Source organism: Tubulanus polymorphus, chromosome 2, assembly GCF_964204645.1.
Source record: "Tubulanus polymorphus chromosome 2, tnTubPoly1.2, whole genome shotgun sequence".
Taxonomy (NCBI): Eukaryota; Metazoa; Nemertea; class Palaeonemertea; order Tubulaniformes; family Tubulanidae; genus Tubulanus; species Tubulanus polymorphus.
The window spans coordinates 4,554,693-4,577,127 of record NC_134026.1 but is presented as its reverse complement, the minus strand read 5'-3'; the positions used below and the strand labels follow the sequence as shown (position 1 = coordinate 4,577,127).

At 37.6% G+C, this 22,435-nt stretch overlaps 4 protein-coding genes across 5 annotated transcripts; 1 reads left to right on the top strand and 3 right to left on the bottom strand.

Moving 5' to 3' along the window:
* Positions 1–49: 49 nt before the first annotated feature.
* On the bottom strand, positions 50–3,347 carry LOC141898689 (sterol carrier protein 2-like). The gene is made up of 5 exons (XM_074784730.1): positions 3,197–3,347; positions 2,681–2,905; positions 1,729–2,373; positions 1,084–1,212; positions 50–843 (listed from the first exon to the last, which is right to left on the bottom strand). Exons 1-5 carry the CDS (start codon positions 3,294–3,296, stop codon positions 674–676), a joined length of 1,269 nt encoding a protein of 422 aa, XP_074640831.1. The 5' UTR covers positions 3,297–3,347; the 3' UTR covers positions 50–673.
* Positions 3,348–3,763: 416 nt separating this feature from the next.
* On the bottom strand, positions 3,764–5,880 carry LOC141900049 (V-type proton ATPase subunit e 1-like). Its single transcript, XM_074786756.1, has 4 exons — positions 5,715–5,880; positions 4,737–4,784; positions 4,534–4,637; positions 3,764–4,449 (listed from the first exon to the last, which is right to left on the bottom strand). The coding sequence occupies exons 1-3, from the start codon at positions 5,807–5,809 to the stop codon at positions 4,538–4,540; spliced, it is 243 nt and encodes an 80-aa protein (XP_074642857.1). The 5' UTR covers positions 5,810–5,880; the 3' UTR covers positions 3,764–4,449; positions 4,534–4,537.
* A 386-nt stretch (positions 5,881–6,266) lies between these two features.
* On the top strand, positions 6,267–10,591 carry LOC141900546 (serine/arginine-rich splicing factor 1A-like). Of its 2 annotated transcripts, XR_012618717.1 has the most exons (5): positions 6,267–6,509; positions 6,624–6,883; positions 7,239–7,411; positions 8,808–9,212; positions 9,708–10,591. XR_012618717.1 is itself a non-coding variant. In XM_074787500.1 (4 exons), the coding sequence occupies exons 1-4, from the start codon at positions 6,343–6,345 to the stop codon at positions 9,057–9,059; spliced, it is 852 nt and encodes a 283-aa protein (XP_074643601.1). In that variant the 5' UTR covers positions 6,267–6,342; the 3' UTR covers positions 9,060–10,591. The 2 variants fall into 2 exon arrangements, 1 of the variants encoding a protein (XP_074643601.1); XM_074787500.1 differs by having other exon boundaries at positions 8,808–10,591.
* Positions 10,592–11,122: 531 nt separating this feature from the next.
* On the bottom strand, positions 11,123–22,253 carry LOC141900545 (glycine dehydrogenase (decarboxylating), mitochondrial-like). The gene is made up of 23 exons (XM_074787499.1): positions 21,977–22,253; positions 21,563–21,806; positions 21,369–21,447; positions 20,894–21,029; positions 20,518–20,682; positions 20,300–20,377; positions 18,935–19,082; positions 17,499–17,695; positions 16,801–17,003; positions 16,469–16,611; positions 16,008–16,088; positions 15,817–15,917; positions 15,609–15,735; positions 15,342–15,484; positions 15,178–15,253; positions 14,701–14,976; positions 14,358–14,470; positions 13,770–14,029; positions 13,599–13,694; positions 13,171–13,278; positions 13,026–13,090; positions 12,834–12,914; positions 11,123–12,597 (listed from the first exon to the last, which is right to left on the bottom strand). The coding sequence occupies exons 2-23, from the start codon at positions 21,788–21,790 to the stop codon at positions 12,406–12,408; spliced, it is 3,096 nt and encodes a 1,031-aa protein (XP_074643600.1). The 5' UTR covers positions 21,791–21,806; positions 21,977–22,253; the 3' UTR covers positions 11,123–12,405.
* Positions 22,254–22,435: the final 182 nt, after the last annotated feature.

Here is a 22,435-nt window from a genome sequence, read left to right as displayed (position 1 = left end):
AAAGCTGTATCTGTCATCACTTTGTCTCATCGCTGTTTTGGATGTTCCATTTTTCCCTGCTTTGTACACTTGGGATTGAATCACTACTTTACTACAAAAACCTGGATTCACAAAGCTGCTTCCTTAAGACGACTACAGTTTCAGGCATGAAACTTTTATTAGAGCTAAAATATGAACCCGAGAGGCAGATCTAGATCAGTTCTGATATTATTCACATTTTCCAAACATTTTTTCAACAACACTCAATTGAAAAAGGGAGTGCGCAACCCCCTTCGATTCTGTGCCGATAAATACTTTAAGAGACTACCAGCAGAGACTAGCACGGTAGTCTTCATGCTACCCAAGGAAGATCCCAATGGAACACGGGTCAGCCTTCAAAAATGAATCTTAAACGATCTTTTACACACACATATATCTTTATATATAAATATATCTTTACATTATAATTTCCATTATAATGGTTTATAATAATCATAAAAAACGCATTCAATCTAGAAATAGTCCAGCAGCCAATTATTAAGTTTAGAATCAGGGGAAGTCTTCTTTTGGTTGAGTTTAGTGACTTTGAACCGTGGTTTCTAGAGCTGACTGAATATGAACTGTCTACTGTTGTACATATATGCTATTTTCATGTTTAAATCACAGTCAATTTAACATTTTGCTTTTGAATAATCTACAGTTTAGACGAAATAACTTGGTCAAAGTCTGGTTTTGCATACATAGTCACAACAGCAGCACCGCCGATTCCAAAATTATGTTGCATTCCAATTTTAGCACCATCAACCTGTCGCTTACCAGCTTCCCCTCTGAGTTGCCAAACTAGTTCAGCGCATTGACCCAAACCTAAAATTTACAGCAACAAAATTTCAACAATTACTACATGTCACCATTTTAGATATTGCCAGATATTCAAAAGTTTCACTATTAACAACAAAACGTCAAACCTACTTAAATGAAAATCAGTTAAGTCCGGATAATTGGTCAGTCAAATTCAACATGTTCTTATAAACAGGATGGAATTTTCCATTGATAGATTTGGATAAAGCAGGCTTTCGTTCCTTTCTAAATTACACAAATAAATACCTGTAGCTCCAATAGGATGACCTTTTGATATTAGGCCTCCAGATGGATTCACAACCCATCTATCCATCTTGTACAGTTTTCCACCAGCTTTATTTGTAATCCATTCGCCCGAGTGCAGCAATTCAGTACCTGAAAATATCAGCTCACAACTCAAATCACTAAAATCGAAATGATGAAATGTATAATCACCAGACATTGGTTCTTGTTGTTTTTCCAAACTTTTCCTCTAGGCAATGAATAGATCTGCACATTGTCGTCATTATTTCTAGTAAGTAGGCCTACCACTTTTTGTATATCCAGTTGAATTTACTAACAATAAGCTGTCGACGTAATGATCATCCCTGACGACAACCCTTTCAGTGCTTCTACACCACCACCGTGCAGTTCATAGATTGGTTTGCTAGTAAATCACACGGCGATGGCAATGCCAGTCAAACACAGTTATATGCATAGTTATATGCTGATAAGCACCTGATGATACATTGCACTGCAGTGTAGAAGCACTTAAGTGGTATGCATATTATTCAATGCACAAGGTGGAATTCGTCAAAAATTTTCAAATAATCTCCAGCACTTTACGGTATTAATCATTCAAGCACTGAAAGGGTTATAAGTGAGTTTGACTAATCTAATTTAGATTCAAACCTTTTCCTTCTTCAGCTAGTTGCAGGGCTTCGTACATGAACAATTCGTTACAGGAGAAACAATCGTGCACTTCTAATATATCGAGATGACGTGCGGACAAACCCGTGTCGGTGTAACATTTCTCCGCTGCTTCCTTCGCCATCGAATACCCGACGACATCTTTGAACTTATCGCCGAACGACGACGGCAGATCGGTCACCATGTGCTGCGCGATAATCTCGACGGCTTTGTTCTGCAATTTGCGTCGACGGACGAACGCCTCGCTACAAACGACTGCGGCGGCGCCACCGTCCGCCGTCGGAGTCGACATTCCGAGTGTAATCGGGTGACACAGCGTCTTCGATTCATCGGCGATGGTTTTCCTCGTCACGTCTTTACGCACCGATGCGTACGGATTATTCTTTCCGTGTTGACGGTTTTTGAAAGCGATTTCGACCCAGTCGGTGAAATACGTTTTGTATCGGTCTTCATATTCTCGCGCGGCGTAAGCGAACATCTTTATTACGTCGGAAGTCATTTTGTTCAGTTTCGGTTTTACTAGGCCGCGTTCAGCCCCCAATTTTGTCAAGTGATTGACGTGCCGCCCTACCGGTGACTCTTTTTCTGGATAGCGTTGTGAAAGACCTCCTTCCATTTTTTCAAAACCTGCAGAGTAAATCCAAAAAAAACATGCGATATATTTTCATCTTCTGATCTTTGTCTATAGAACGAGAATGCATTTTCAAGAAAGCAATACCAGGATCTAACCGTCATTCCCAAACAACTGGTTGTAGGGCAACCTGTGCATCATCTGGTATCCATCCAGACTTATAAGCAAATTACCTAGATTCCACTAAATATTACAATTTCTAAGAAATTTACTGAAATCTCCAGTTTAGAAACCCAGTCTTGATATCAATCTCCAACTCAGTTCACTTTAAACTCCAAAGATTTCCTATTTTAAGTAACTTACCCACGGCGAGGACACAATCGTAACCACTCTTTACCAGTAGGTTAGCGAGCATCAGGGCGGTAGAGGCTGATGAACAATTGTTATTGACATTGAATACAGGAATGCCAGTGAGTCCGAGTTCATACACAACACGCTGGCCACAAGTCGGTTCTCCATAACAGTAGCTCGCTACAACGGCCTGAATTGACGAATACGGTATTTTTGAGTCGCGTAAAGCTGCTTCACCTGCGTTAGAAAAAGATAGTCGGTACAAAATATAGCCCAAAGTATTCCCTTCAGACCCAGCATGAGTTGTATTGGGTGATTTGTCTACTAGTAGACGTCTGTCTGGGGGTGGGTAGTCAGTAACCTGTCAGTGGTTTAGTTTCACAATCGGATATTTTCACAAACCACATATAAGCCCATCCGATTATAAAAAGCTTACCACCAACGATTAGGTAACTAACTACTTTAACTAGCCTACAGGGGTGGGCGGCTTGCAGAACTTTGGTGGCGTTGTCAGTTTTATCTACTTACAGGCTTCCTTTCCAATTTGCGGATAGTCCCAATTCTTCGACTGAGGCTTGACAAACTTAGTCATTCCCACACCAGTTACAAACGATCGAGATGCAGACATATTGAAGCTTGTCGGATTCTTATGGAATTAAATGTCAAAATGAAAAACAATCGCTCGGCGACCTTGAGATCTCAATGGCTTCATAAGTGGCAGCACAGTATGGTCCCCTAGCGTAATTTCGGCGAACTAATAGATATTGCCAACTCTTGTGCCGTGTTGCAGCCGTCTGTAATCATCGATATAAATCGTTTTGTACTGGAAATGCATGTATTTGATTTTCAGAGTTGGAATTGTCAAAATTTTAGTCTATATTGTGAGCCAGTAATACATAAGTTCGCATAAAATCCGCTAGGGTACCGTATAGTGCTGCCACCTACGTTCACGAATATCGTTATCTGGGCAGGTACGAACCCCATTAAGTCCTATTAAGATCCGCGCTTCACGCTCGGTATCAGAATAGACCGTATCATCTTTACTATGCAAAGAACCATATTCAAGAAACAGGCCAACAAATCAAACTGTTTACAGTTGACCAAATAGTTCATATTTATTTTTCTACGATAACTATATACACATTTGCACAAAAGTAACATGGAATTCACACCACAGATTTCCATTATACTTAGAACATATCTAGTATTATTCATAAATATTACACAATAATCATGATACAGTAAACTGCAGGGTCCAGTTCCACAGTTGTTGAGTTAAGATTTAACTCTGAGTTAACTCATTGAAAATGAACTAACTTTAACTCAGAGCTAGTTAACTCGGAACTGTGGAACTGTGTCCAGGTTTTTTGTCTTCAACCCTATATCCTTATCATACCACAGAATAAACCAATGACAGTGATTTCGATGTGGAGGAAGAATGACAAGCAAATTAATGGTGTATTTGATTAATAATAATCATTATGCACGAGTATAAGTACCAGAAGAAAACCAATTAATGGTTATTTTTAAGCATAGGAATACTCATAATCACCTGTAGTTTCACTGCATCTATTCCTAAAGTAAACATCTTAAATTATCACACAAGGGAATGTACAGATAGGTGGCTGCTAGTCGCAGTAGTAGAAATTACTACTAAAATGAACTCAAAACAGACATTTACTGACTAGTTATTCAGGTCATTTAGATGTCCTCAATATTTTTATGAAGTATAAAGTTCTTTGATTAACGGAAGAAATCCTTATCTACATCATCTAGGCTACCTGAAATGGGAGAAAAAAGACATTTTATTTGTGATGCGAGGCACCAGTCGATCGGTGAAGCTACAAATTTGGGACTTTCCATACCTGGTTAATTCGATGTCCATAGCTTTTGTAAAATGTACATGTTTTTTCCGTCTAACTGAGGTCCGATTAAAGGATTCAATTGCATAAGAATTGTACATAACCAGCTGAAATAGATCAGAGAACATGAAACAGTGAAAAGTGCTGTTTAACTGTGTCTGTAAGAACTGGTAGATTCAGTTCTTATTATTTTCTAAAATACTTACAACAGATAAACGCAAACAGCTGTCATTGATAACATTGTCTGAATGATTCTGAAAGATATAAAATTTCATGATTGGTAGAACACTATATCCGTGTTGACGCGATGAGGAGAGAATCCCACAATGATAATAAAAAGTCCGAAAATGAAACTTCGAGATAGTAGTTTATTTCAACGTTTCGACTATATCCTAATAGTCATCTTCAGGAATAATGAGATACTACAGAAATTATGAGATATATATACAATCCAGAGACAAAGAGACTAATTCAAGTAATCAGTAATCCTTTAGTTTGTATCATCTCTGATTACTTGAATTAGTCTCTTTGTCTCTGGATTGTATATATATCTCATAATTTCTGTAGTATCTCATATAAAATTTCAATTAAAACTCATTTTTAAATCATAAAAGCAAAATCCTTTTAAATCTAATTTGCATCATCATTTTGGAAATATTTTGGATGGTATCATATCCAATGTAACAGACTGCATCTTCTAGCTGAATCCGTAAAAAGAACATAAGATTTTACACACTCCACAGCATCCTGGGGCCGGTCTCACAGTTTCAAAAGTTGGTATGAGTTAACCAGCGGATAGTTGACATAGGAAGTCCATTGTTACTATTTAGGTCTGTTATTTAACCACTGGTTATCTGTAACAATCTTTTGAGCAACTGGCCCCTGACTTTGTGCTACAACCTAGGACTACTATGTTCATCTTTGATTTTGGATACCATTGTAATTGATAGGGATCGACCTTTTTATTGGTAGATTTGATTTGATTTTTGCCCCTTACAAAACCCACCACATTCAAGCAATCGTCTAAACAGTCTGAACCAGCAAGCGGCTGATTTCCCTTAGAGGCTAAATTGGATACTAGGCTACTACTGTGTTGGAGAATAGACTGGAATACCCTGCCCTGGCAATCGAGGTTTTTGACGCGGAAGTGGTTTTAAATTTACTCTTTTCACATCGTTTCTTACCCTCTGTTTGGTCCCTTCGGCACAACGAACGGTAGAATGATACCCACTACGACGAACAAAGCCGTCATTACTAGAATCGCTATTACGGCACCCATAATTTGTTTTAATTCGCTCAGCAATTTCAACCACCAGATTTTGACAGCGCTTATCAGCTGACTTCTCGAGACTGTGCAGAAACTGCAAGCAACGACACAAATCGAATTCAATTATTACTTTATTGCGTGCTTCTTTGTATAAAAATACTATTATTGGCTATTGTTAGACAAAGTAACAAAAAGAGGAAATAAAAGTACTTCAAAATATAACAAACGTTATTTACAACATACTATTTACATACTACCGGAGGGATCTATATTATACATCTAAATAGACCTAAATTGATAAATTTAGCCAGTTTCAAAGTCGGATGGTTTAAAACATCTAGGTTCCGAAAGTAAAAAATAAAATGCACTAATCAAAACAAAATTTGAGAGGCAAGATATTTATTATCAGAATTTCAACACCGCGCTTTTCGCGGCCTCGGGAACCAGTCCGACTGACGCTGAGAGAACAAAAGTCGACGCCATTTTATCCAGTGTGTTGAGCATTTTTCGTTCGCATTTCTTCTCTGATAAAACACATCGAAATCATGTCTTACAGTCGCTGCGATGGTAAGATTTACGTGGGAAACCTGCCCCCCGATATCAGGGAGCGCGATATCGAAGATTTGTTTTACAAATACGGGAGAATTATCGACATCGACTTGAAGAATAGACGAGGTCCGCCGTTCGCTTTTGTTGAGTTCGACGACCCGAGGTAAGACCGTTTCCGTAATTTGTTGCTGTTGAAATAATGTGTATCGTGAAGTTTTCATTGCAAAACTCGATTCTTGGACTCGCCTTACTAATCTAATAGTATCAATATTTTCAGGGACGCTCAAGATGCCATCGGAAAACGTGACAATTACGATTACGACGGCTACAAACTGCGCGTCGAAAGTCCTCGAGGTCATAACTTCGGCGGAGGACGAGGAGGTGGCGAGGGCGGCAGTCGGGGCCGAGGAATGGGACGAGGAGGTGGTATGGGACGAGGAGGCGGCGGAATGGGAGGCGGTGGCGGCGGTGGAGGAGGAGGTGGTGGCAGCGGAGGTGGTCCGTCGAGAAGGACTGAATTTCGAGTATTTGTTAAAGGTGCTTCAGAGAAATTGCTACGTTATTCCTTTTTGCCCATTCGTTTGACTTGCATAACTCGCGTTTCACTTAAAAAGTTAATCACTATTTTAGTGGAGGGACCAATGACTCTTTTACAATCTAATTAATGTGATTTTTAGCACAATTTTTGAAGTCTTTTAGACTTAAGATCTCTTAACTTGGCTCCAAAAAAACTCATTTCTTATGAATTAAATTCCTTTTCAACTATTCCTTTAGGTCAAATTAATTAGTTATTAATCCTTTCCTTTAGAGGGGGTACAAAAGTGCAATTACTCCGAAAAATCAATTGCTGTGTTGAAGGTGGAGATATATTTGTTAATTTCATTGATTTTAGGACTGCCACCGACTGGAAGCTGGCAGGATTTGAAAGATCACATGCGCGAGGCCGGAGATGTCGCGTTCGCCGATGTGTTCAAGGATGGTACCGGTATGGTGGAGTTTCTTCATAAGAACGATATGAAATACGCTGTCAAACGGTTGGACGACTCCAAGTTCAAATCGCACGAGGTAATAAGGAATATTTTGAGTTCGCCGACGCCTTTGCAAACTTGCCCCGAGTCCCAATTCCGGTGATATTCGTATTCCGAAGTAATTAGGTAAAATACTTTGTCGAGTGCGGAATCACGAAAATAGAGCTCAGTTTCGAAATTTTAGGCTAGAAATATATCTGAAATAGTTTCCAAATTTTGGCCCGGATATAGTTAGACCGGTTTTGAGGTTTTTCGTGAAAAAAAAAAATGTTTTCCGCGCAGGATTTTAAAAACCTGTCGTTATTAATTGTTATCTTTGCGAATTATGCGGTGTATTTAGTTTGTAAGCTCAGAGCCGGTGCCAGAGATTCGCAACGATTGATATCTTTTTTTGTAAAAGAATCCCTCGCCTCGAGAAGGAGTTGGAATTCAAACGCCTAATAAAACCTTCGAGGAGGAGGACAACGAGATTTAGGAACCAAGGCCGAGAGTTGACATTGTATACAAACTAAAACGGCTCAGGACAAAACAAAACTCTCGGAACTCGGTTAGATTGAGCTGGGATCGAGAGGAGGGAAAATATACCATCAATGATTTATTGTGTAACGTATAATAAGGATCTGGAATATCACTTCTTGAACTTTCCCCAAACGGATATTGAATGAATGATTTAGGATCAAAGGATTAATTGTCTTAAATGGTATGTAGTTGTCCCTGCTCTGCTCGCCCTCGTATGGTTGTATATTTTCATACATATTTCACAGTGTGCGTGTAACCTTCCTCGTGAAACCCATCTGAGGGTCGTCCATTTATTACGGGATCTTAGAATATAATGATAATACAGTGAAACCTCATTTTGATATATGGCGAACTCTGGCGATTCATCGCAAATAAAACAAATTTAGAATTGCATCTCAAATGAGACTAATTTGAAATGATGAACAGATTTTTTTAGCCCCATGAGTTCGTTGTAACGAGGTCAAACTGGCGCAGCAAATATAAACAACAAACTTGCTTCCAGTAGCCTTTGATGCTACTTGTAGAATGAAAAATTGACTATGAACTCTACTTATGGCGCTGGGTAGATTTGAGATGATATTGAGACAAATTTTGTTATCGTATGAAATGGATGACCCCTGTCCTGCCCATTGACGCGTGGGCTGCCAATGTGTACAAAGTCAGCTTTATTCTCGGTGCTCGTCATTCTGTCGATTTCAAGCAAGTAACAGCTCCAGTGCCAACCTACGAGTTGTATATTCGTAGTGGCAATTGGTGACAGCACCGTTTCATAAACCTGGCAGCCAACGTGTTAACAAAAACTAAAATTGAAATGGATGGTTAAATGTTTTTAGGGTATTTACCGTTTGTTTCCCTTATTGTCGTATTAAAATGCAATTACGAACGAAGATATGAACGTATTTTTCACGTTGCAGGGAGAAATCACGTACATTCGAGTAATCGAAGACCGTGGTGGCGTTGGCGGCGGCGGTGGTGGAGGCGCGGGCGGCAGCGGCGCCGGCGGTCATTCGCACCACAAATCGAGGTCGCGTAGTCGTTCGAGAAGTCGTAGCTACTCGCCGAGACGAGCCCGACGTTCGCCGAGTTATTCGTCGATGAAGCGTTCGTTTTCGCGTTCGCGATCCAAATCGGCTAGCCGCGAACATTGCCGATATTCGCCGTACTAGACCCGCAACCGGTGACTAAAACTGATGATAATGTACACAGAGAGAGAGAGAGAATGGTTTGCGTTTAAGCGGATGAAAATGTTACTACTGCTCCTCGACGCTTTCAGTTTTTACTGAATCGTGTATAGCTGGCAACTACCGTCTTGTCAGTCAGTAAGAACAAAGTGAATGGGTTTTATTACTATTATTATTATTGATATAGGTATAATGATATTATTGAGCATCATTTTGTACTAATGTAGTGCGTGTAAATATATGAGACGACTTATTTTGGACCAATTTGTAAATATAACTATTTGTCTGTACTATCCCATTATTGAAATGTCGTATTATCGTTAAACGCTAAAGAATTTGAATTCACCGTAACTCCGATACGGATTCAAACTATTATCAAATGGTGTGTGCATAAAACGTTAAATTCTCAAAATAATTGATTAGAAAAAATATAAGTTTAATTCGTACAGCGTTTTTGAAATTTGGAAACATCCCTAAATTGAGACATCACATTTTTGTCGTAACTCGTACAAAAAGATCGGGCTTTATTCTATCCTCCGATCGCTGCTTATATGACCTGTATTTTTGCTTGCTTCGTATGTAATCATTAACCTCGATGTCTAATTATCTGTTTTATTTCTCGTTTATCCAAAGGTCGGGGATTGAAGCATGTCTTTAAAAAGTGGATTTGCTCAAAGGAGATCCTAGGATGCATACTTGCAAACATATAGTCTCTTCGTAGGAACCTCTGATAGGAATTCACTGGATTCTGGAATCACCGGAAATCAAATCTTTGCTTGGATTATCAGGATTTTCGCGGATTCATGTGTGCACTTCATGCATCTTAAAAGTCCTAAACAATTTTGGCAAAGCAACCTTTCGGATGATTGATATCTCAAATTCTTTTAGGCATATTTAGGCACATTAAATCACTATCTCAGAGAAATGGATTACCATCACAGGATCCTGGCAATATTATTAGCAATTTAAGAAACTTCATATTTTGGATATTGGATTGAGGGCTATTGTTTGTAACTAAATATTAACTTTGATGTACTATGACTATGTAAGGAGGGCGTGCTGATGGAAGCATACTTGAGGATTAGTTTCAATATTCGATTCAATCAAACAGTCAAGGAATGTCGTTTTGGAATTTATCTCAATAAGGAATATTCTGATTGAAATGTGTAGCCGTGTGCTCGGAGGAACTCGTGAGTTTGTTTGGATCGCTCTCTGGATGAAACAGGTAGCTTCCATTGATAACTGAATATTTGGCCAAAATATTCTTTCTGATGTAGCGTTAGATAGATTTCCTTATTGCACGTTCAATTCTAGTTCATTTTGGTTGTCGTTTTTATTATTAAGTGAACATTTTTCAACTGGTTAAAAAATTGGTTTTGTTAGAAGCAATATTCGAGTGATTAAAATCAATTGTTCTCGCTTGTCGATGTGTATTTGTAGATTTGTATTTATATTTTAGGAAGCCGACATTTTTTTCAGATATTATACCATCAATGAAATATAAAATCATGTTCGTATGGAAGAATAAACCTTTTTAACTTAAAATCAATCAGATGTATTGTCTAATGTGTTAGGAATGATGGAGAGGAGCTTTTCTGATTCTAGTACATATTACTAGCTATGGCTATCATTTGTAAATTGGTAGCTTTCTGGGAACATTCCGCTGCACTATGAAAAGAATTTCATCGACCATCGAGATTTTGTCTACAGATTCCAACTGACTGCAATAGCCTGCCGAGAATGAGGTACCATGAATGAGGGCTAAGAAGGGCATTATTAATTTTCTTTGCTGTGGCTCTCGCAAAGGGTATTCAGGAAAAACTTCCACTTGCACATGCCTGGGTGGGTACTCCGTAAGACCGATCCTGGGTGCAGCATAATCATTTTACCACAAAAGATGACTATACTGAAGTTTCACTTTACTCCCAAACAAACAGTTTCATCAGGATTGACAAATCTAGAGGTTGCAGCATTTCGACATCTAATATGGGTTTCATTATCCTTTGAATTGACACAATGAATAAAAAAATGTATGTAATATAATATGGTCACAACGATATTTATTATCAAGGAACATGAAGAAAAAATGGTTATCGTAAATTAATCACCGAGTAAGTCAAATAATAAAAAACATTAATGTTTTATGTCGATACTAGATTCTTTATGGTTCATCATTAAACATCACATTGTTCGGAAATAGCACATATAAAGTGTATGATTTTCCATGGCTGCTTTTATGACACCATTAGATTAGTGAAGCTCAACATTTACTTGTATCATTGCATAGTTTAAATAATATAGACATTCCTTTCAAAATCACTATGTTTAGTGAACATAAAAACGTGTATGATGTATTGAATTTAGCCTAGGTTAATGATACGCATAAAAGCTTCGTCAAATTACCATGCGGAGTAATCTTCATTAAGTGTGTACACCATATCCCTGAGGTAATAATGCTCAAGATTTTGTCATTTTCCCTTCGCACTTAATGATATTATGATTCAAATACACTACTGGACCCAGTTACACAGATGGAGTTGGCTCATTTTCAATGAGTAAACTCACGAGTTAAATCTTAACTCGAACTGTGGAACTGGACCCAGATCATATAGGACTGCCTATTAGAATATTCAGATTAGCATGCGTACACACTTCATGAACACACCCATATTGTTTGTTTAATTCATACAATAATGATTTCGACCCTGTTTTTCCTGCGCCCTGTGTTGTATCTAACTATAATTGCTATGTACAGAAGCTAGAAGCGAATTACCTTATGAAAATACAAGCAGAGTTCCAAAACGGTGTCATCTCAAACTTGTAAATTTTGTTCAATACGAGGGAATGTAAATTTAGCACATTAGGGAGCTTAATTCTTCTAATAAGAATGAGATAAATAATACACAGATTACAGTATGTGTTATGGACAATCTAATTATACCTGGACATGTACAATATCAACACCTACGTAACAATTTTTGTACATGAACTGTTTTACCAGTTCTTTATACTCAATACAATCGCACTTTAGGCAGAGTAACCGGCATCATTAAACGCCCCAAGTGATTACCCTCATAATAACATTAATATTTTATACAAATAACATATAAATAGAATACATTTATGATTACAATCTACGATATATTTATGATCAACCGGTATCTTATAAAGAATTTGCTCGTTCAATGTTGCATACATGTAAGGTCGAAATACAATACTAAACGATATACGTAACAAATGTGTTAAACAGCAATTCCGCGACGAAATGATTGCTTGCCTTGTACAGTTTCCAAAAAAACGTCAGTGATGACACGAAAATGGGTCAATCATTTCAAGACGAAACACTTGTCGCTCTGTCCTGATTGGCGATTTCATCATCCGAAGCAGTTGAAGTAGGTTCATCTACGTAAGGCGACGTGTAAGCTTCCATCGGTGGACAAGTGCACACAAGGTTTTTATCACCGTAAATGTCATCGATTCGGCCGATAGTTGGCCAGAACTTCGTTTCCGGCTTCAAGTACGACTATAAATACAAATACATCATGTAACAATATTTCATAACGACATATCGAAAAGAACACTTTTAGGCAGGACCCACACAATACTATGTCTTTCAGTTCATTCTAGGTGAAATGTAGTCCATAACCCATACGCGGTTAGGTTTCACTTTTCACACATATAAGCCCATCTGATAAAAGTTTACCACCAACGATTAAGTTACTTAGGCAAAATGGCCGGTGATACTCTGAATAAACTTACAATAGGATAAGCAGCTTGTTGTCTAGAATATGGTCGATCCCAGTTATCGGATGATATCGCCGCATTTGTGTGAGGAGCCATCTATCAATGAGAAATATAAGATACAGGTACATGTACTAGAAGAAGTCCTTTTTTAAAACTCTTTAGTAAAACTCTTTGATTGTACATTTTCTTATAACATTTGTTTCCTACCTTCAATGGATTATTTTTTGGATCCATTTTTCCTTCTTCGATATCTTGTACTTCCTTTCGGATAGCTGAAAATAATCATATTCAAATATTTGATAATAAAAGAGACGCTCAATATAGCATACAGTTGATGACTATTTCAGCTTACCAATAAGTGCGTCGCAGTATCTATCCAATTCATCTTTACTTTCTGATTCAGTTGGTTCCACCATCAGCGCACCAGCGACTGGCCATGACATTGTTGGGGCATGGAATCCTGAAAATCATAAGAATTTTATATTGAAACTATTAAAACTTTTAAGAAACTATTTCCTTTCAATATGAAATACTAAAATATGAAAATATCAATTTATCAAGTATTTCTGAATATGACACTTGACAAATAAGTGTGCCATTGCAAGCAAGGGAACATTGCAAGCCATCTGATGACATTGAACATGAATACATTTGTAATAGGATATACAATACATGTAACATATGGTGCAACACGTGTTGTCAAACAAAACATCAGCTTAATCTCTAAGCAATAAAATATCGATAAAAGATGAAGAATCACTGATTGATAACTCTACTTACCATAATCCTGGAGTCGTTTGGCAATATCGGCAGCTTCTACGTTCGCCGTTTTCTTGAAATCGCGACAATCGATAATAAATTCATGAGCGCAGAATCCTGTACGCACAAAAAGAAATAGGATATACATTGCATTGGCTGGTTGCTGATATGCTTTGTTACTACAGTACTAACCATTGGCATTTCTAAACAGCGTCTTATAATATCCATCCAATCGGCGACTCATGTAATTAGCACCGAGAATAGCGACCTCAGATGCCTCGCGTAAACCTTTCGCTCCCATCATTTTGATGTAAGCCCACGAGATCGGTAGAATCGCGCTCGAACCAAATGGGCCAGCGCTGACAGTTCCGAATGAGTTTGCATTCGGACCAGTAGTGCCGAAAGGAGGGACTATTGGATGCGTCGGTAGATAAGGCGCCAAATGCTCCTTGCTGGAAATCGAAGAAAACAAAATTAGAGCTTAGATTACAATATTCTTATCAACGTACTTCTTACTAGCTTCACAATGCATGTAATGTAATTTATTTCATCATCAATTATAATTACAAATAAAATGTATAACAAATAAGTAGATTGATGATGAGGGACCTAAACAGAGCCTTAAAGGCTGTACAATCGCTATGACGTTCAGGCCCCCAAAAGAAAAAAAAAAAAGAAGAAGATTGATGGTAATGATAACAATAGTAATAGTTATAGTAATAGTAATAGTAATAGTAATAGTAATAGTAATAGTAATAGTAATAGCATCTCTATACTTACACCCCGATAGGTCCCATACCGGGTCCACCGCCACCATGAGGTATACAGAACGTCTTATGAAGATTCAAGTGAGATACGTCCGAGCCGTAATCGCCAGGTCGACAAATTCCAACCTATTAAAGAGAGTGGGATAGATTGACGGGTTTCAAAGCAATGCTTCACCGTAAGAACCTCACGAGAGCGAATAAAATCTACGTGATTTGCCTGTACAATTTACATAAACCATCTGTTACTACAGCAATTTCTTTTTCATGATCGACCAAATATTTTCATTCAAACAAAAGTTCAATTTGATTCAGTGATATTCAATTTCAAATTCATGGGTAAAAAGAAGTCCACATACCTGTGCATTCATATTAGCACCGTCTAAGTATACTTGACCGCCATAGCCATGAATCATATCACAAATTTCGCGAACCTCTTCATCAAATACACCATTGGTTGAAGGATATGTGATCATAATACAGGCTAGAGTGTCTTTGAATTTCTCGGCTTGAGCTCGCATGTGAGCCATATCGACATTGCCACTTTTGTCAACGTTGATTGGTGTGACTTTCATGCCTGCCATCTGAGCGCTGGCTGGGTTTGTACCATGTGCCGAGGCGGGGATCAAACAGACCTAAAATACACCATGCATCTATTGTGAAGCTATATTAGATAGTTAAATAGAGGATGTCTGGTACAGTAACTTTCTTAACCCATAAGCACTCAGGAATTTCACTATGTAGTGTCTATTACTCTCAGAAAATTCAAGGGAAAATGCAGAGCGGTTTGAGGGCTAATTGTTTAAATCCATCCATGAATGGGAAACAAAACTTACAGTTCTTTCGCTCATGCCATTCGCATCCAAATAGGCTTTGATAGCACGAAGTCCGGCGTATTCCCCTTGGGCTCCACTAAAAATTGAACGGAATACAATTTTCATAATCGAAAGAACATCTCTCGACAAGAAAACCTGGTAAAATGTATCGACAAAATTCTTACCTGTTGGGTTGGAAAGAGATTTTGTCGTAGCCGGTGATTTCGCACAGATCTTTCTCAAGTTCGTGGAAGAGTTGATGATATCCCTCAGCTTGATCGAGAGGTACGAATGGATGAATTCCGGCAAACTCTGGCCAAGAACATGGCTGAAATGCAATTACGAGTATGTTATACCAACTACGTGCCACAAGAAAAGAGGCCAATACCTCAGACGTAATTTCTTTTTCTAATCCAAGATCTTTTTAATCAACCTTTCCAAATTATACCTACCATCATTTCTGTGGTACTGTTCAATTTCATAGTACACGAACCCAACGGGATCATAGAATGTACTAATGATAAATCTTTATTCTCCAATGTCTTCATATAACGTACGATATTCGTTTCAGAATGGTATCTGTAAAATACCGAAATAAAACGATTAATTCAACTCAATCTAGCGATATCTCGTAGCAAGAGAAATAATGAAGATACCTACTGATTGAATACTTGATGAGTCAAATACTTCGATGTACGCTTAAAATCTGAGTTTAATAGACTAGATTGTGGGACTTCTGACATCTTTTTGGCTATTTGTTCCTGGAAGATGAGCAGCAGATATATGTAGAGGCTTTCCCATTTGAAATAATCGGTCCATTAGAGGTAAAAGAAGTAGAAGTGTGCACTTACACTGGTCTTCTTGCATCCAAATACTTGCAATAAATTGTCAAGATCCTCCTTTTCAATGGTTTCATCGAGTGAAATACCAATCTATCAGTAGAAATAAAGCAATTACCAACATAGCTGTATACGGTATTCAATTCATCGATACGAAAAAGAAAACAGTGTTCTTAATTAATTTGTTAGCCATATAATACAACATTTCAAAAGAATTCGGACACTGAAACTAACAAAAATGGCTCTAGATGAGTACAATTCTCAAGAGAATCCCACCAAAACATCACTTTTCTGATTGATCTATTTTTTCTCAATTCTATGTAGGTACTGTATGTTTTATCCCTTTTATGCTGTATGCTCCCTGTATGTTAATTTTGGTAAGTATTTACAGGGCAGCACCTCACTATTTGCAAGATCCGGCGAGTTTAATGGAAAATGCAGTATAAAGCAGGGAAGGGATAGTCATTACTTACATGGCGTCTGTCATCATAATATCGAAGATTTATTTCATTCTGATTGGCACGGAACATAATTTGTTTCACATCACCCTTCGGTGCGATTTTGAGAGTATCAAAGAATACTGGATTAATGATGTGGTGACCGGCATCTTTTAAACCTAGAAATATACCATCATTGAAAATAACAAGACATTCTTTAGAGCACAAAGAAAAATTCATCATTTTTGCCTGGCGAAATTAAGAGGCCAAAATAACATAGAAATTACAATAAATTTCATGAATGATTATTCCACTCAAGTGACAATTTATTTAGAACATTTTCTGAATTACTCTCAGGTGTCACGTACCCTCGGCAAGCAGACAAGTAGCATGGTGAACTCGTGTGCCAATATTCTTTAGACCTTCGGGGCCATGGTAAACAGCGTACATGGCACTAATATTAGCCAACAGGGCTTGAGCAGTACAAATGTTACTGGTAGCTTTATCGCGACGAATATGCTGTTCACGAGTTTGCAAAGCTAAACGGAAAGCCTCTTTGCCAGCCGAATCCCTGAATGAAGCAATCAAATACATCGAAATAAGCAAATTTTGCCATAATAAAACTTATGATAAAATTATATCTACAATTTGAAACAGCTGTAGATAAGTTTATTGAATGCTAACCAAGTAGTAATATCAAGTTTACTGTGCACCTAAATCAATTATATAGCAACAGACACCAGAAGCAGCATAAATAAGTATCATTTTTGAGTGTCCTCTAGATACATTCAGCTAACTAAATCATCGGCATAGCAAAGAGAAAATTGAGGACACTTGTACTGATGGATAGAGGCCGCCACAGGGTTTATTCAGCTAAATGATTGAGAATGGCCTTGAAGCACACGCAACAAGAGAGCAAGGTGTATAAATAAAAGCGCTGAACAGTTGTTTCTACGATTTTACATTCAGCACATTTGTAACAGCATTAAACTGCAGTATACACCAGTATGAGGGGATTGTATGTTTTTTGTTATGACCACGGAAGATACTTCAGTGTACACTGTACCTTGTAACACCGATCATCCGACCAGGCATTAATCGCTTAAAACTATCCTTCGTTGCAAAGAAACCGGCGTGAGGCCCACCGTAACCGAGCGGAACGCCAAATCTCTGACTCGTTCCCAACGCGATGTCCACGCCAAATTCACCGGGAGGTTGAAGAATTGTTAGGGCCAATAAATCTGTTGAGCACACGGCTAGGGTCTGAAATTTCAAAATTAACACTCAATCAAACTCGATGTTGTATATTGCTTAGGTCAGATATTCGATATTTCAAGTACGTATTATCAACAGCTTCGCGAGGGTAGATATTCATTGTAATGAAAAACACTTCACTGCAATGTATCGCAGACAGAAGTACAGGAAACCACTTTACACCCTCTTACAAATCCCCATGAGTTTTTTTTCCATGTGATTTTTGCATCAGAATTCATTTTTCATTGAATAACATGCAGATAAAGAACCATGTAATCAATACCCCTTATCCAAATTTCGGGTTTTTAGGAAAATTTGTCAAATTCCCCGAGTTTTCCCTGATATTTCTGATTCCCTGAGTTTTCCAGGTTTCCGAGATCAGTAACCGCCCTGTCAGATATCACAGTAATTATTTCTATTTATTGATTTACTGCCAGTAAAATCATATACAATATAGATTTCTCATACAACATTTGATTGATTATCATAAACGTTAGATAACCTCAATACTCGACGAGATCAGTATCATGACCTTTGACTGATGGTCTAAAACCCTGGATTGTATGGTTTACACACAACTACATATTATGCAGTCTGACTATTGTGTCTATATTTTTACGGTATGTCCACCATGTTGTAGGCTGTACAAGAATGGAATGTTGTTACAATAAACTTCATCGGAGAGAAAATCATTTCAAAATGTTTTAGTTATATTCCATAGCCAGTATTACACTTTATTGAATCATCCCCTGAAGATCAAAATCTGTCATAAATAGACTCACTCTGTCTACAAGTATTTCTAATTAGGAAACTATAGTAATGAGGTCACAGGAAATACCATGGACAACTTAGAAAGCCTATTGTGTAAACCTTTTTTGAAATCTTATTCAAATCTTTTTCTCGGTTATTCAAGAGTAGAATAATTGATCCAAGTAAAAAGGTCCGATATAAAAGATTTCCTTCCAAGTTCAAAACAGGTTTTTATGTCATCACGACATCGATAAAGGCTCTGAATACACGGGAACATATAAAGCAAAACCTCATCTTTATGGCTGTTTTATATTAATTCTGAAGAATATAGACGACGGCACAAATCTTTACCAGGAAAGCGATACAATATCATTCAGATAAGCTTCATACAAATACACAGAACTATCGTCAATTCAAGTACCGGGTACACGTACCGGTATTGTATTTTTCTATGAATATCAGACCACATGTGACTGATAGTTTGTTGCATATACTCACCCCGTAAGCGTGAGCCTGATCGACTAACGATCGATAGTCCCCAATCAGACCGTCCGTGTCGGGATACTGGAACAACACGCCGCATACATCACGGTTCGAGAAGTCCATATCGTTACAGTCCATCGTTTCAATCTCGATACCCATAGCCCTTTAGAAAACCATAAATTACAACACATAAGAAGATTTTCTGTAAATTTAAGAATTTATATTACCTATCTGTGCGCATCTGCAAAAACCATTGATGAAACACCATACGCGAGTTGTGAGGAAAATACATTGGACAAAAAATTAAGTCCAAAGTGTTTCCAGATGATGGCTATAGGATATCAACTATTATAGTTGAAACTTCAAATAAACTAATTACTCAAGGAAACACGTTTAACATTTTCCATCATTAGCGCGGGATCTTATATCTGCAAAACCTTTTATTCAATTATTTTACTCTTTTATTTAAAACAATGTGTAGTATAGCAGCAATAACGGATTTCAAGTTTTATTGACGGATATTTTGGGCCAAATGCCTTTAAAATGAAATTGAAATCTAATTACACAAGCAGTTTAGTTAGTCGCATTTGAATCGAGAAGGTTCAAATTCAATCTCTTTGAATTGAACGCGATGCCCGCTTGTATGATAGTTTCATAGAAAACAGTTTGGTATGAATACCGGTATATTGAAATGATGGAACGAGTGCCTAACTTGTAAACAAATTATATATACGTGCTACAGTTATTTTTTGGATTGCAGCCAGCACTTAGAAAAATGTTATATTACTGCGTTGAGATTTAACCCGACCTGAAACAATAAGGTCGATTAACTTCGCTGTGTCATTAATGCTAGGCTAACAGGGGATTAACTCTCAAGTTCAGTCAAGTAGTACAACCATGGACTAGTCATGGTCTAGTCCAAATAAATGGTATAAATATTTTAGGTTAAAACTTAACAGTGACAACACAGCTTGAGAGACATTTCTGAATGATATTCATTTAATTTGTGCTTGCTCTTGACCCCGATGACCAAAACTCATCAATTTCATATTACTACTGAAGCACTGTATACACTATCAGAACAAGCGCATCACAGCAGGAAATTAATTAATAACCCATTTATGCTGTAATTCGTAAATGTGCCGTGAATGAACATAAGAACTGTCAATCATGTCCATCTATGATTTTTGTCTTTGCTCCACACGATGTTTATAAATTTGTATATTTGCCTAACAGTTCCTACTGGTTCAAACAATTGATATGAATTCTTTTAAGTTTGTTATATGTAGAATTATAATCATTGCTTTGTCCGTTTCAAATGCGTTCAAAAGACGTTTCCTTAACAGAAGGAATAAACGAAATATATGAAATAAAACTCACTCGGCTCTCGTTTCCACAACAGCTAAATTCTGCGGATGAACCCGATAGTCCACGTAGAACTTACGACGTTTATTGTGTCTGGAAAAAATAGAAAAAAATAGTAAATTCACTATAACAGACCAGATTAACTTATTATAGTAGTTTTCACCAAAAATCAGAGTAACTCGAAATTACATTTTGATATATTTCATACACAAAATCTTAAGCGTGTTAGTTACCTGAAACAAAGCCCCATAGCTTCAGCCGCACCAGTAGCTTCATCTAAGAGTGAAGCATTGGCGAGATCCATTCCGGTCAAATCACAAATCATAGTCTGATAATTCAATAAACTTTCTAATCGGCCTTGAGCCACCTCTGGTTGATAGGGGGTATATTGTGTCGTCCTAAAAAATTCATAATTTTCAACGCACAGGTAACTTGCAGGCAAGATGCTAAGTTAGTCATTCAATAAATCTTCAGGCTAAAACCAACACGAAAAAAACTGTTAACAAAACTTCTCTTAAAATAGCCCAGAATTAGGTCAAAACGTCACCATTCTCATTTTTCATCATAACTATTGGGAGATTTTTTCTAAGGCAAAAAATCGATACTTACCATCCTGGGTTTTCGAATATATTTCTCAGGATAGTATTAGGCATGATACAATTGTAATATCCCATTCCGATGTAAGATTTCCACAATTTATTCTCTTTCGCGATCTTAGTGAGTCTTTCCAATAGTGTATGTTCAGCTGTAATGAGATAATCACAATTTCAATATCTCGCAACAATAACAATAATGTGTGCAATTATTACGCGTTTCCATTTAGTCAACCAGGGCTCGGTATCGTTAGCATCCCGGTATCCTACAGGCACTACAACATTTTTTGTTTGGATTGGGATATCAGAAAAATAATGGAGATTTCTGATTTCACTAGAAGACATATTTTTGATTAAATTCTTTGAATGTTATCTTGGTAAAAAACTTAATTAAAGGCCAACAATTTTGATGTGGGATACTGATAATGGAGGAGACTTTCTAAAAGAATATAAATAATTCACGAAGACTGTATATAAAAGGACCAACTTACAATATGGTTCTTCGAGGTCCATTTCTCTGTTGAGTCTTATGTTTGATGGTACTGCTTTATCTATGAGTTCAGACATCGACTGTAAATATTCCATAAAACGCATAAATATATAACCAACTATTGGGGACTAACTGATGAATTTTAGTTCTAGGGTGATCCCATAAACTTCAGCCTCATCAAAGCATCTTGCTTACCTTTACACCTAGATAATCCAACATCGAATTTTGTTGAGCTACATTTGGACCGATGTGTCGCTTTTGAAATTCGTCGTAACGCGCGAATATCTTATCGACTGCGCTGCTCGATGAAGTTCTCAGTATGATTGCGTTCGTACTATTGCGGCTACCGACCAGTGAAGAGGTGCGAGCACACAGGGCCCGGCCGGCTGCCATCTTACCATTTATTGATACTAATTTATACATTATGTCAATGATGATCCTGTGAACAATGAGAGTGAGATTCTTTATTAATAATAATATAAGTTTTCAACTCGTAATATAGAATTGCCAGAATGTCAATGTCAAATCTTGTTATTTCCCGTGTTTGCTTAACAACAACATTACACGGCTTATTTAGGTTTCTTTATAAAAAGGCGATAATTTACTTACCTACTTTCCACACGATTAATCGGGCCGCGTTCAATTTAAACAGGTCCTTCAATTTTTTAACTTCAAATCACTTTTCAGAATTACTTTCCACTAAGACGTAGGGCGATGTCAGCCTGTCCCGCGGGGTCTAATCGATACAACACTTCGTCGACGATAATGCCCTGGTTTTATATGAGGCCACCTTTAATGACACTCCACAGTTCGAGGGTCGCGATTTATATAATGCAACTACGTTTCATGCCATATTTGGAAAATTCTTCTTCCAAAGCAATTCGCATTTCCGGGTTCTGAATTCTCGATACGCGCTAGAGGGCGCGTTTTAGACTTAGCGCCGCATCGTGTCATGTACTTGAAATTGGACTGGTTTCCGCACTTACTAGAAAAGGCAAAATAAATCATGGAAGGTTGTATTGCCTCTAAAATGCTCAGTAAAATAAAATTACCAATGAAGCAGCTCAC

What these genes read in the sequence shown, in the direction of transcription:
- LOC141900545 (XM_074787499.1), bottom strand. Translation starts at nt 21,790, where the DNA reads ATGTATAAATTAGTATCAATAAATGGTAAGATGGCAGCCGGCCGGGCC. An exon ending in ATCAGGCTCACGCTTACGGG is followed by an intron (nt 17,696 to 18,934) that starts GTGAGTATATGC and finishes TTGAAATTTCAG; the next exon opens with ACCCTAGCCGTGTGCTCAAC. An exon ending in GTGCTAATATGAATGCACAG is followed by an intron (nt 14,471 to 14,700) that starts GTATGTGGACTT and finishes TCTCTTTAATAG; the next exon opens with GTTGGAATTTGTCGACCTGG.
- LOC141900049 (XM_074786756.1), bottom strand. Translation starts at nt 5,809, where the DNA reads ATGGGTGCCGTAATAGCGATTCTAGTAATGACGGCTTTGTTCGTCGTA. An exon ending in CCGAAGGGACCAAACAGAGG is followed by an intron (nt 4,785 to 5,714) that starts GTAAGAAACGAT and finishes TATATCTTTCAG; the next exon opens with AATCATTCAGACAATGTTAT. An exon ending in GCTGTTTGCGTTTATCTGTT is followed by an intron (nt 4,638 to 4,736) that starts GTAAGTATTTTA and finishes GATCTATTTCAG; the next exon opens with CTGGTTATGTACAATTCTTA.
- LOC141898689 (XM_074784730.1), bottom strand. Translation starts at nt 3,296, where the DNA reads ATGTCTGCATCTCGATCGTTTGTAACTGGTGTGGGAATGACTAAGTTT. An exon ending in CGATTGTGTCCTCGCCGTGG is followed by an intron (nt 2,374 to 2,680) that starts GTAAGTTACTTA and finishes TTTACTCTGCAG; the next exon opens with GTTTTGAAAAAATGGAAGGA. An exon ending in ACTAGCTGAAGAAGGAAAAG is followed by an intron (nt 1,213 to 1,728) that starts GTTTGAATCTAA and finishes TGATATTTTCAG; the next exon opens with GTACTGAATTGCTGCACTCG.
- LOC141900546 (XM_074787500.1), top strand. Translation starts at nt 6,343, where the DNA reads ATGTCTTACAGTCGCTGCGATGGTAAGATTTACGTGGGAAACCTGCCC. An exon ending in ATTTCGAGTATTTGTTAAAG is followed by an intron (nt 6,884 to 7,238) that starts GTGCTTCAGAGA and finishes CATTGATTTTAG; the next exon opens with GACTGCCACCGACTGGAAGC. An exon ending in CCAAGTTCAAATCGCACGAG is followed by an intron (nt 7,412 to 8,807) that starts GTAATAAGGAAT and finishes TTCACGTTGCAG; the next exon opens with GGAGAAATCACGTACATTCG.